The following is a 13,148-nucleotide window of genomic DNA, read 5'->3' on the forward strand; positions in this document are numbered from 1 at the left end:
ATTCTGCTTAAGCATATTTACATAGTTAGGAGTAGAGTATTGATGTGAGTTCAAAATCTCAATTACACACATTGAATTCATACATTTTAAGTTCAAAATGTATAATGTACTTCGAAGAACATTTTTTGACACATATTAAGTATCTTTAGAATAATTATTGTTAAACATGAAATGACATTTTTATGACTATAAAAATATATCACTAAAAGTATTATAAGAAGTTTAAAGTTAAATCATTTTCAAATTTATAAATATGTCATTTTTTTAATAAAGCAAAAAGAGAAAAAGAAGTCATATAAAATAAATCAGAGAGTAATAACTAATCAGTGTACATTTATTCCATACTAAAAAAATAACATAATGGAGTCATATTCCCAACTACCGAAATACAACAAACTCGTAAACTTTTGTTTGCGGTTTCAGCAAACTAAAAAAGAAAAAAAAATTCTTTATTATTTCTTTTAAAAAAGGGATATAATTAGGAAGAGCTAATGTCTCTATGTATTGAAATGTTAAAGTTTAAATTTAGTTCGTGGTGTTCATGCTCTTATTAACATTTTCCTTTATAGTCTCTGTGGATTCTTCAGCTTTTCTCTTCGCTGTATACCCGATTGCTTTCGTCTTGCGCATCGCCATTCAAACACACATAAAAAATAAGTATTAATTGATAATTACTTGAAAATTGAAATAATTTATAAACTACAGTAATACTTATAGTATAACAGGTTATACAATGATATCATTAAAATAGAAAAAGAGAGAGAAAATGTAATGGGTTGAAGATTTTACAAGAAAACGAAACTTCAAACTAACACCACATTTGTTGCTTTTCACTATTATATAATTGTGCTCAAACTTTCCCAAATTTACCAAAATACATGCAGGCAACTATGCAATAAAGAATGCAAACAGGGGCAAAACTGAAACTTCAAAAAGTGATCTGCTGATGGATGATCATATCATTAAAAATTTTGAATAGAAAAAGATATTGGGAGAAAGAGAGAGGAAATGTAATGCGTTCAAGATTTCACAGAGAAAACGAAACTTCAAACTGAAACCACATTTGTTGCTTTTCACTACTATATAATTGTGCTCAAACTTTGCCAAATTTACCAAAATACATACAGGCAACTATGCAATAAAGAATGAAAACAGGGGCAAAAATGAAACTTCAAGAAGTGGTCTGCTGATGGATGATGAGATACGCGAGGGTAGTTTTGTCAAGTCACTAAAACATTTATGTAACAGCTGCAGTACAATTACTTTTCGGCCAATCATGTTGCTCTGTTTTAGGGAAATTACTACAATACCCCCAGTTGTGCCAAGCAGGCATGTTGACCTCCTGTGTGCTATTCCCCTTGTAATATTAGTTCAAATGTTGAAGTAGATCTTTTAAAATTATAAAAGGGCTTTATATGCAATTAACAAGCTCTCTTTTCTTCCTCCTTCCAAACGGGCAAAACCTTAGCTGAAAAACCCTACATACTTCAAACCTTCAATTATCCTTAACGTGCTTCCAAACAATGGTCAACAAGTCTAAAGCTCAATCCAAGAAGAAGCAAAAGCGTGGTGTTGATTTCAAAGTAAATATTTCATTCAATAATTTTTCAATCAATTCCTGTTTCTTTTTTCTTTTCACATGCTTAAGAATTGGTCTGCAGAAAATAAAAAGGAAAATTGGAAGAAAATTGCCTCCGGCCCAGAATGCTACCAACACTGAAATCAAATCCAAAGGTAAAGAAAAATGGTTAACTTGGTTAGTTATATTTTGCCTATGTGTGTATATACGATTTCTATTCTTGTAACAGGGTGAAAAGTGGTAAAATAGACTCCTTTTTTTTGCAATCGTCTGTTTGGACAGTAACAGCCATTTTTTTGTATTAAGTTAATGCCTTGAACCATTTTGGTTTCCATTTAGTGATGTAAATTTTGATCAAAATGGTCTAATATAAAGTTGTCTATGCAGTTGAGGAAGATTGACGGATTAAAGCATGTTTTTATTAATGTCTTAATTAATTGCAGCAATTATTCTACCTGAGCAAAGTGTAGCTTCAGAGAAGGCTGGTTTAGCTGTGAGCAAGAAAGGTTTAACGTTGAAAGAGCTTCTTCAGCAAACAAGTCATCACAATGCCAAAGTTCGTAAAGGTACTACCTTGTTAACATTACTGCGCAGTCTGTTACCATAAAGGGCAATTTTTTTTTTTTTTAAAATAAAAAATAAAATATAAACTGCATCATGTAATGTTATAGCTCTTTGCTACATATATGTTTTGTATTCATTTGGCACTTTCATTCTCTATCTTTTCTTCTTTTTGCTTTTTCTCTTCTCGTTTTTTTTGGGGTTTCTATTAGAAAAGAAACTTTCAAGTGGCTCTTTTTAATCAATAAAAGAGTAACATTTATATAAGAAACCAGCAACAGGAAGATGATGGGAAAGTCGAGGTGCGTGTAAGCTGGCCTAGACACTACGGTTATTAAAATAATAAAATAAGAAGATGCCGGGAAAGTTACCAAAAAAGAGCCTTACAGGTCATGTAATGAGCTAATAACATCCAATACGGTGCTAGGGTGAGAAGTATTTACATCAGCCATGTTACACCAAAAATGAAGCAAAAGAACACAAGTGACAGTGTTATGATTATAGAAGATGAAATTATGTCATTTGCTCGAGCTAATGTTTCACTAGTTTAAGTTTACTTTGTGTTTCTTCTTTAATTCATTTTGTTCTTTTGACTAAAAAAAAGATTAGGTTCTTACAAAACATCCTATATTGAGTATGGCAAGTGTTTTGAGATTGCAAAGCATTTGCTATCCTATTTTATTGCGTTTAGGCCTTATTTCTCATCTTTATAGTCAATGGCATAATGTGGTGGTTAACCATGCTCAATTTCTTTTGACTTCCAGATGCTTTAATCGGAATTAGAGATGTTCTTCTTAAATTCCCTGCTGAATTGAAACTGCATAAGCTAGCTGTTATTGAGAAATTACGTGAACGTATCAGTGACGATGATAAGTTGGTCCGTGAAACACTCTATCAGCTTCTCAAGTCAGTTATTTTTCCTGGCTGTAAAGAGGTAGTTTCTAAACCATTTTCTTCCAGTCCTCTCTTTAGCACCTGGCGTGGTTTCTATGAGTAAAAGTGCATTTGCTATCTATACGACAATACTTCCCAGAGCACGTATTCATCACCTGAAGTAGTTGCCAACTTGCTGTGCGCTATAATCCACTTAAGTGACCACTGTTTTTCTTGCTGCACTTATTTTACTTATTTTAAGTGGGTTTATTTAGTGACACTAACAACTAGTTTCCCCAACCCCGCACCTTTTTAACTCTAAGTGGAAGAAACATGCTTCAATGATCTGGTCAGATCGTCAAATTGACAAATCATAGCTGGTGTACGTCAAATGGTCATCTATCGAGAACTCATGTACCCCATTTCTCAAGGTTCAAGTTCTCATATGCATCGAGTTTCCTCTGACTATTTTGTTCCTCTTATAAATCATAGGCAGAAGGCTTGTAGTGCTTAGCATTTCGTAACACAATTTTTGCTTGTTTCACGAGCTGTCTTTTACTGAAGTTCTCTATAATTTCGTCAATGGAATAATGGCAACGAGTGTATGATGCTTTTTTCATACTACCTGGCCTTCACGTATAACTTCCTAGATAGTTTTCTTCTTATCTCAAATGGAAAAAAGGGAGAAGAGGAGTTGAGGCTTACCACAAGAAGTTTCAATATGTGAGAAGTCCCTACAAGATTTAGTCATTGGAAGAATAATGGTTACGTTCTATTTGGTTGTTTGGTTACTCAGTACTCTTACAAAGTCTGATAAGGCGAGGTTACCAGCTTGTTTGTTGTTTGGTCACTAGGTTCCTTTCAATGAAGCAATACAAAATGTATATTTCCTCTGCTGGTGATTTGGTATCCACGAGTGAAATGTTAAGAAAAGATAGAGTTTGTTTCAATTGCCTTCGGTTTTTACTGTTAGTTCCGTTCTTGCTTGTTAGTCTTGCGTTTTTAGATTAAGTTAAACCTTACCTTGCATGCCTTGTTCCTGCTTGTGATTTTGCGATATCGTCTTATATTCTCTTAATATTTGGGGAGCAGATGGCTGTATTTTTCTATTCTTCTGTCTGTGATTATAATGTTGGTTGTTCGAATTTTGCAGGACTTTGTACTACATTTCACCTATAAAAAGAGGGGGCTAACACTATTTGTTTGTGTTGCAGGATAATAAGGGACCAATTAATTCCTTGATGATGACATATATATTTAATGCGATGACAAACATGGCTATTGAAGTGCGGTTGATGGCTTTCAAATTTTTTGACCTCTTGATCCAGTATTTTCCGTCTTCCTTTTTATTGTACGCTGAAAAGGTAAATAAATAGATTTTTATATGTGGAAAGTTTTGACCATGTTTTAACCTGATTTTTAATTTGGCATTGTTTTCCGTTGTTGACGGTAATTCTCTAACTATATTTTGATTTATCAGAAAGAACAATGTTGAATTGTGTGACTATCTCATCTAAAAGCTTAAGCTGTCAGAGAGAGCACACTTTTATTTACTTAATTATGTCTTCAACATGCCCCCTCACGTACGGGCTTGATTCTTTTTAATGAGCCAAGCACGTGGGCGTGTTGAAGACATAATTAAGTAAATAAAAGTGTGTTCTCTTTTAATGAGCCAAGCACGTAAAAATTCTTTTTGATATTGATTGCGATGAGACTCGAACCCAGGACCTCTACCTGTTCTGATACCGTGTTTAATTGTGCGACCATCTCATCTAAAAACTTAAGCTGTTAGAGAGAGCACACTTTTATTTACTTAATTAGGTCTTCAACAAACAAAAAAAGAAACTTTATCTATATTTTCGTTGACCCACACATTCTAGAAAATGCAAGTCCAGTATGTTGCTCGGATTTGGGTGCTGGTATTCGATCCGGATGCGAATCTAGAGGTCGGATCCTTCATAATCTAAATTTTAAGATTCTGGGGTACGGATCGAGGTACGGATACAGGTGTGGGGATTCGGCTAAAAGTAATTCAGAATTCGAAAAATAGATCTATACAAATATCCAAAGTTATGAGAGATATTCTGTGGAAAAACTTATTGGTAATGAAGTGCAACCAATAATTCAATCTTTCATTTTGAGAATTTCTCAAGCTGTAGGCTCTAGTAGGCAACAACTAAAATTCAATCTTTCATTTTTTCATTTTTTTCATTTTTCGTCAAATTTATCCATGGATAGTGGTTAAAGCACTCGATCTCGATTGACCACACCCTGTATGAATCCCACACCCACCAGTACCAGTGTTGTCTCGACACGAGGGTGCGGCGGCTAAAATGAAGAGTCCGCGCAACATAGTGTGGGATGTAAACTTTGATAATGTGCTTAATAGAATTATACTTAGAATGTAACAGTCAAGGAAAATATACTTAGAATGTATCAGTCAAGGAAAATATAGTTAGAATGTATTTACATCACAAGCTGCGCTTTTACGAACCTTGGTATTGTGTTTTAACCCACATATTATAAGCTGCGGTCTTACTAGGGCTCGGTCATGGGCCCATTATCCACTGAGTTTAGACCGTGCACCACTGGCCCTCGGTGATTCCTGGGTTATCAAAAAATAAATAAATTATATTTAGGTCACTTATCAGATTGATAATAAATAAATTATATTTAGGTTACTTATCAGAGAAGAAGAGTTTTCCTTCTGTTTTTCTCAACCCATTGTCTTTAAAATGATGAAATTGCTATTGCTGTATAGTGCTGTTTTATTTTCTTCACGCACCATTTCATCTGATGTAAGATTTTTTCTTTTTGATAAGTAAAGGCTTTTATTAAAAAAAAAACCCCAAGATGGTACAGAAATCAGTACAAACTTTGAAACTACAACAGATTCCCCATCATGCTACATGTTTCTTCCCAAGAAATACAAAAAATCCAAGTAATGATCCATTGTATCTAGAGTTTACTAAAGCACCAGAAAAATAAGTTCTTGATACATTTGTTTTTAATTCTAGCAATCTGATGTAAGATTTTTATGTATCAGTGTATTGTATTTCATGTCTGTTTATTCTGTTATGGTTTATTGTCTTAAATGTCGTGATGGAGTTTTTTCTTAAAAAGCCTCTTATTTTATACAGATTCTCCAGAACTATGAGGACATTCTGCAGAAGAACAGATTTTACTTGCAAGACAAGGGCAGGCTAAAGAATGCTCTTGCTGGGTTGGTTCGCTGCTTGTCACTGTTACCGTGTAGTAATCAGAAAGAAGGCGACTCCTTAAGTGACAATGTACTATCTTGTTAATTATGCCATCAGCATGCTCAAGTGCATACTTTTCCGAAGTTTTATGGTTCTATGTGAATTGCAGGAAATTATTTTTTTGTATGTTACTCGTAGGAAATAATTTGTTTTGGTACTCAAGAATGTCTGCAATATATAATTTTGCAATAACTTATCAGAATTGACATGTCTGTCTCTAATTGCGCTATAATACATACTTATGTCTTATATCCTATTCAGTTTCTGTTAAATTTTATTTTCTTTGATCGAACAAATGCATGTTTTGTACTTTTCTAAGAACCCATGAGTAAGTTCTATGGAGGATTTAGCTAACTGTCCAGGTCAGTAATTTGACCTTCCTTTGAATAATCACTGGGATGATGCTTGAAAACAGAGAAGAGGGGAGAACGTACTGTCTTTGTTCCGTTTTATAGGTGAAAATATGTAGGGGGCACCAAGGTGTTGCCTCCTTGTACAGTAATGTCCGAACACTTCGTGTACAGTAGAGCTCCTAACCGCCATAATCTCATTGAAAAGCTTAGCCAGTATAAGATGCTACAACATGACTTCTTGTTTAGCCTCCAAATTAAATTATACTAAAAGGGGGGGACTTGATGTAGAATAAATTGGAATATAACTATGCAATGACCCTAATAAATTGGAAAGAATACTGTAACATTTGGAATGGATGTTCTTACTTGCCATCATGGTATACAATACAAGATTGATGAGTGGCCTATCCTTGTATTTGTACTCCTGCAAATTCAGATAAACCCTCTGCCTATGGAGTAAGTTTTCCTGTTCCAAATATCATGCAAAAGTGGACCCTTGTAGTTACCTTCCTTTGGCGTGCATGTTACATTTTTCGTCGGTATTTCCTTCTTTTTTAGGGGTGGGATGGTTAGATTGTTCTGTCAACTTGTGGTTGATGTACTGCAATTTGCCCTTAATTACTGCTAAACATGTTCTGTACTGTGCTTCCAGTTACTTTCTTTGTAAGCTTCTTCCATTCGGCACTTACTCTTTCGTTTGCATAGGATGCAGCTCGGGCTAGCTTGCATGCTTTTGACCTTGATGTCTCCAATAAATCTACTGGTAAGAATTTGCGTTGAATTGAACTTCCAGATCTGCTGCTTTCATTTCAAAGACCAGGGCTGCTTATGATAAATCCTTGCATTGGATATAAATATACTTCCTGTGTACTTAATTGCAACTTATACTTTGATGAACCTTTAAGTATTCTTACCGACCATTAGGCTATTGGTAACAACTTTATCTTCGAGATGCACAATCACATAATACCTGGTCCATGAAAGCTTCGATGATCTCCTCGATTGTGTTAAACATCTAATAAACATGGTATCAATTGTGGGGGTTATTGTTCCCCACATTTACCTAAACAAGCAAAGCATGCTCCAAATATTAACTCCATTCTCTAGTCCCAAGGGCTTTGGTCTAGTTGTAAGAGCGCAATTCGTGTTTTGTGGATTAGACACACGTCACGAGTTTGAACCCCGCAATAGACAAAAGCTTGATATTTAAATGGATAAGGGTAGAGTGGTAGACCCATATCCACTGAGTTTCGAACTTTGTACCACCTGGTACTCGGATTTCTCAGTATCAAAAAAATAAAAATAAAAATATTAACTCTCCTCCCTATGGTACAAGCAAAAAATAACCCACCATGGAGAGGTTGAAAAGCTTAACTTCACCAAGATTAATGGACTTGGCAACTACATGTACATATTTTTTCTGAAAAGCTGGAAATCCTTCTTAGGAGAAACATTAAAAAGGGAACTAGTTTTTGTTAGGTCTCCCATGATTTAGCAATCCTAAGGAATTGATGATAGACAGTCATTTAAAGAAGTTTTAAATATTATTATAAGGCAATTGTTATCGTTTTAGTAATGCTTGGATGTTGTTCCTGAGTCCTGAGTTCTAGCGTTGTAGTTTAATGATTTTCTAGGCCCATAGACTCTTATATTAGAACGATCTTATTGGTATAGTAGCAATGTGTGATCAAAGCACTCAACATATGTTACGTTTTTGGATGTAATGAATACGGTAAAAACTAGTAGTGTCAGCTGGACCGTAGGTAACTGTGGTTGATATTAAGATACTTTGCTTTCTGGACAAGCGTCGTTTTAAACTTTTTTTGCGGCACAGATTTTTGCAGCATAAATAAATCTGCAGATTTCCCTGGCAGTAACATCAGGAAAGGATTCCAGAATAGATCTGATTCTGTAGATTTTTCTTTTTTTCTTTTCTTTTAAAAGTGAGCAAAAGGTTTCATTCATACTTGAATCAACCAGTTGCTCTATTTACAGCATAAATTCCAGTCTCCCTTTTACGAGTCTGCAGGTAAAGGAGCTGATAAGTTCTTTAGTATCCTCTTCATCATTCAATAGATCTCATTTACGCGGAAAAGCTAAAATATTTCAAACAATTGGCTCTCAGAAAATGTAATGGAGTGGCCCTTCCTTCAAAGCGTCTCTGATCTTTCTCTCCTGATGCTCCAGCAAATGCACCATGGTGTAGTGATCCAAACTTTCTTGAACTTCTTTATCTTCACTGCTTTCTACCTCATTACTGCTTCCTTCACATTGCCTGGTACGATCCGCTAGACCTCCATAAGGGAAAAGAATGTTACAGACTCATGAGTCTTCCATATCTGCATAATACACATAGCATATGCTACATATAGTAGTTCCTTTTCTGATCTTGCATCAGGCTTTACTATCATGTAGGGCTATGCAGCCAAAACAACATGCTTTTATTGGTTATCTACAAGACACTTTTATTGGTTAGTTACCTTTGCAAACAGATAAGCTAGGCTTTCTGCTTTCAGTTTCTTGCTGGCTCCTTGTTCTGAAGAGATTGTATCCACTTGATGGAGAACTTTCTGTACAGTCGCCCCTCCAGATTATTTAATCTTCCTTTGCTTCTTTCCACTCCACTCAATTCCAGCATTCCTAGCAGTTTGCCACATCATCTATCTCCCAGTCCCGACATTGGCCAAATTTGAGATTCAAATCAACCCTCTTCCTATACTGTGCAACAGTAACATCCTGTTGAGTAGCAATTCTGTTTAAGTTTAGAACTATTCCATTAAAGGCCATGTCCCAACCATGAATTCTCCCAAAATCTCAGCTTTTTCCCATCACCCAAGTCAAAGTTGAAATACTGCTTACCTTTAACTGCCTTCCATACTCCTGTGCTAGTTGAACTAACTGCAACTACGAAGCCATAGGCTCTTTCTTAGTGCCTGACTTGTATAGGGAGAGCAAAGTGATAAAACCTTGAGCATAAGCTGGCATCGGCCTACTACCAGCTAAAGGACAATTGTTGGGAGCTCTGATGCTAGGTCAGAAACAGTTTAAAACTCTTAAGGGTCGTTTAGTTACGGGGATTAGGTCCCGGTATTAAATTTCAGATTGCATCTATCCACAGTTTGGTTATTGGTATTAGTTAATACTGGTATAAATTTTATACCAAAATCTTGGTATTATCTATCCCATGTAGAAGGTGGGATTATAATCCCAGGATTACAATCCTGGGATAACCTTATTGTGAACCAAACGGCCCCTTACTTGACTAGATACTACACATTGTATAAGTAGAATATTTTAACACAACTAAACCAACACACATTGCTTATCTTGTCTGAACTGCCTTTTTTAGTTACATCATGTACTTTGTGAATCAATTACCAGGCTATTCTTTTGGGAGGTGGGAGGCAAAAGAATATGGAGTTAACTCTATGCTTTATATGATGGGGTAAAGTAGTCACATGACTCGGCAGTCTGGTTAAGCATGTTTGTCCTTTTAAAAGCAATGGTAAGAGATTAAAGAGATTGACTTGTGAGTTCCAAATTTAGCAATGCCTTTCACCTTTGATAAACAGCTTGAGACAAGAAATGCAGTTAGGGAAAAGATTCAATATATCTAAACCAGTGTTATTGAAATCCATCGTTTCGTCGCTTGCACAGCGAGGGTTATTGCTTCATATATGAAGTCATGCACTTCAAACAATGGCTGTAAAGTGATCCAAGCAAAAAGTGATCGGTTCTTTGAATCTTAACTTTGAAGAGTTGGATTGACATCGGCATTATTGTATATTGGATGTCGCAATGAGTTACTTTAATTGCAATTTGATTACCATAGTAATAAATTCACATGTGTTTGGTATTTTTTGATTTTCTGTAAATAGTGTGCTTCACATCTAGTCCTTCATTTCATGCCCCAAGGACCTTGTCCCTTTTTTGTGTATATCGCTATTAAACACACTGATCTGATCCCTGAGCATTGGAGGGCCAGAACGTATAGAAGACCTTGGTTGAGAATTGGATTCTTCATGAATGATTATTTTGGTTATCTCTTGCTTTCATTTCCCTTTCTCTTCTGTTAAGGGCTCACTTTCTGCTCCCTTTTCGCTTCTTTTTAGTGGAGTTACTCTTTTTCTTAGAAAAGGTAAAAGATGGCCGTCTATTTCATCAAATTGTTCTGTGAGGATGAAGGAGGGGCTGTTAACAGAACTTCTGATTTTGAACCTTCCTCAACACCGAAGCATATTTAACACATAAAATTACTACATTGAGATTTGGGCATTGGAGCAGAACTGAAATAATTTAAAGAGATTGTGATTGCTACTTACACATAATCACAGATGGTGGCTAGTAAGCGTTGAAGATTTTACACAACCAGACTAATTAAGTAGGATCTTTTATTTTTACGATTATATTCATCTATAGATGTAACCCGGGTGATGTTACTTCCTTTACACAAGTAACTCGCTGACAGGATCTTGCTCTTTTTTTTCTTAAATTTAAAAGTGTCTTTAGGATCACATGTGAGCTAGTGGGGAGACTGGCTATGAGGGTTTAAGTTAATTAACCTGAAAATAAATGTCTCCACAACATTAGTCTTGAGGTCCTCCCTGATGCTTAGATCGGATATCCATTATGAAGTGTATAAATAGGAGAATTTTTTTTTTTTTTTTTTTTTGAAAAGGTAAAGGTATAAATAGGAGAAAATTCTCATTGAAAGTAATGTTATTATTGTTGCTTAATGTTGGGATGTAACCATCATTTGCAGTTGCGTGATTATCTGTTGGAATATAATGAGATATTGCTCCCATCTGCATTCATTATGACTTTATTTGGCTTTGTTTTTGTCGAGAATTGCTAAATCTGAATCCTGATGTCATTTGTTTTGTAGGTCTTTCTGGTGTTGTCAACAAGTTGACAGATCTCTTACCCATTCTAGTTAGCTGCTTCCAGGACTTTAGTCCACTGATCCACTCCACAGCCCAGATAGATGCACAATCCTTCGATTGTATGTTGTCTTTACTTCAAAGCATTGATCTTGTGGTGAGGTTCTTTGTTCATGCGTCTGGCAAATGTCAACAAGACTCCCAAAATCTGCCACCTCACCAGAAAAACAACCTTAGCATATGTGACCAAAGTATATCAGTAGTGAATTTAAAGAAGTTATGGGATGAGTTCCCCTTGAGTCCAGTTCATTGCTTGTCAGAGAAGGTACAGTTTCCTTCAATTATTTTTCTTCATCCATGCCGCTCTCTGTTTATTTTTTGTATTTTTTTTTCTCGCTAGCTTAGCTTTTCTTATGGGATGAGTTCCCCTTGAGTCCGGTTCATTGCTTGTCAGAGAAGGTACAGTTTCCTTCATCCATGCCGCTCTCTGTTTATTTTTTGTGTTTTTTTTCTCTCTCTTCCATAACTTTCTTCCCCCCCCCCCTCCCTCCTTGGAAATAAGGGAAAGAAAGATATTGGAAGAGAAATGTACACTTCCCTTCCCTTGTAAGTTTTCAAGAGAAAGAAGAAAGGAAGTGGAGAGTAACGATCTTCTTGTGGGACCCACAAATTTTTTTCCCCTCTTTTTCTCTTCTATTTTCCTTGTACTTTTCCCTTACCTTCTCTAGTTGCCAATCGTAGGGTTCATTTTTACCCTTGAATTATCGCAGGCATTGGCTGGGCTATGTTTGTATGTCTTTTCCTACTGCTTTTAGCCTGACTAATATTACAAGTGTCCAGGTAACAGTGGCTGACGGAAAATAAAGAGGGTAATAGTGGCTCTAGCCTGAACATTCATGTAGAAAGGCGAAGCACTGTGAATGCTTCTTTTCTGATTGAAAACATTATCTGACTCCATACTTCATAAAAAAACATTATCTGACTCCGTTAGAAAATTTCAAATGTTATAATGCTCTGTTAGGTTAGCCAGAATGGTTACTCCTCCTATACTCTTTTCTTCGACACAAAATGAGAAAAATCACAAGTCTATTTGGAAATTAAAAACAGAGCAGAACGCTGATGATCTTACTCAACACATACATTGAAGGGATGGTTATTGTTTGCAAAATAATGTCTATGCATCTCATTGTTCAGCTTTAGTCGCTTGTGGTATTGTTGTTTGTTATTAGAGTAGGAAGCTACAGTGGAACACACTGTATATAAAGAAATCACATTTTTTGTTAAGTAAATAAGATTTGTATTGATTAGTTGCACTAAGATGCTGCATAACAGGATAAGTCAGGAGCCTTACAACGACCAAGCCCCTTGCTGCTCTTATCAGTGAGCTGACAGAGGAATTCCATTAAACTATCTACGTCATGTACATTTTGAAACTTACACGAAAAGGCCAGAAAAGAAAGACTACTGTACTAGTGTACTTTAGCTTGTCGATATTTTCCTTTCTGCCCTCAAACTTCTATGATATCTTTCCTTCCAAATTGACCACCATATACATGCAGGAATAGTTCTCCAAAACTTCTTCTTGCCTTCCCTAGTTCCTTTCCCTGTCCAGCAAAAAGGAGTTCTTTAGTTGTTCTTGGCA

General features: G+C 35.7%; 1 protein-coding gene across 3 annotated transcripts in view; it reads left to right on the plus strand.

Moving 5' to 3' along the window:
- Positions 1 to 986: 986 nt before the first annotated feature.
- The window catches only part of LOC107792484 (uncharacterized), a 39,529-nt gene continuing 27,367 nt past the window's right edge, over positions 987 to 13,148 (plus strand). For all 3 annotated transcript variants that reach the window (XR_012700421.1, XR_012700422.1, XM_016614701.2), the window contains exons 1-8: positions 987 to 1,583; positions 1,662 to 1,734; positions 2,023 to 2,145; positions 2,905 to 3,074; positions 4,228 to 4,377; positions 6,154 to 6,303; positions 7,332 to 7,389; positions 11,512 to 11,831. Coding sequence is in view for 1 of the 3 variants with exons in the window: in XM_016614701.2 (XP_016470187.2) it covers positions 1,524 to 1,583; positions 1,662 to 1,734; positions 2,023 to 2,145; positions 2,905 to 3,074; positions 4,228 to 4,377; positions 6,154 to 6,303; positions 7,332 to 7,389; positions 11,512 to 11,831 (1,104 nt within the window). In the remaining 2 variants the exon portion in view is untranslated. The remainder of the gene's footprint in view (positions 1,584 to 1,661; positions 1,735 to 2,022; positions 2,146 to 2,904; positions 3,075 to 4,227; positions 4,378 to 6,153; positions 6,304 to 7,331; positions 7,390 to 11,511; positions 11,832 to 13,148) is intronic.

Source organism: Nicotiana tabacum, chromosome 2 (assembly GCF_000715075.1).
Source record: "Nicotiana tabacum cultivar K326 chromosome 2, ASM71507v2, whole genome shotgun sequence".
NCBI classification, from domain to species: Eukaryota; Viridiplantae; Streptophyta; class Magnoliopsida; order Solanales; family Solanaceae; genus Nicotiana; species Nicotiana tabacum.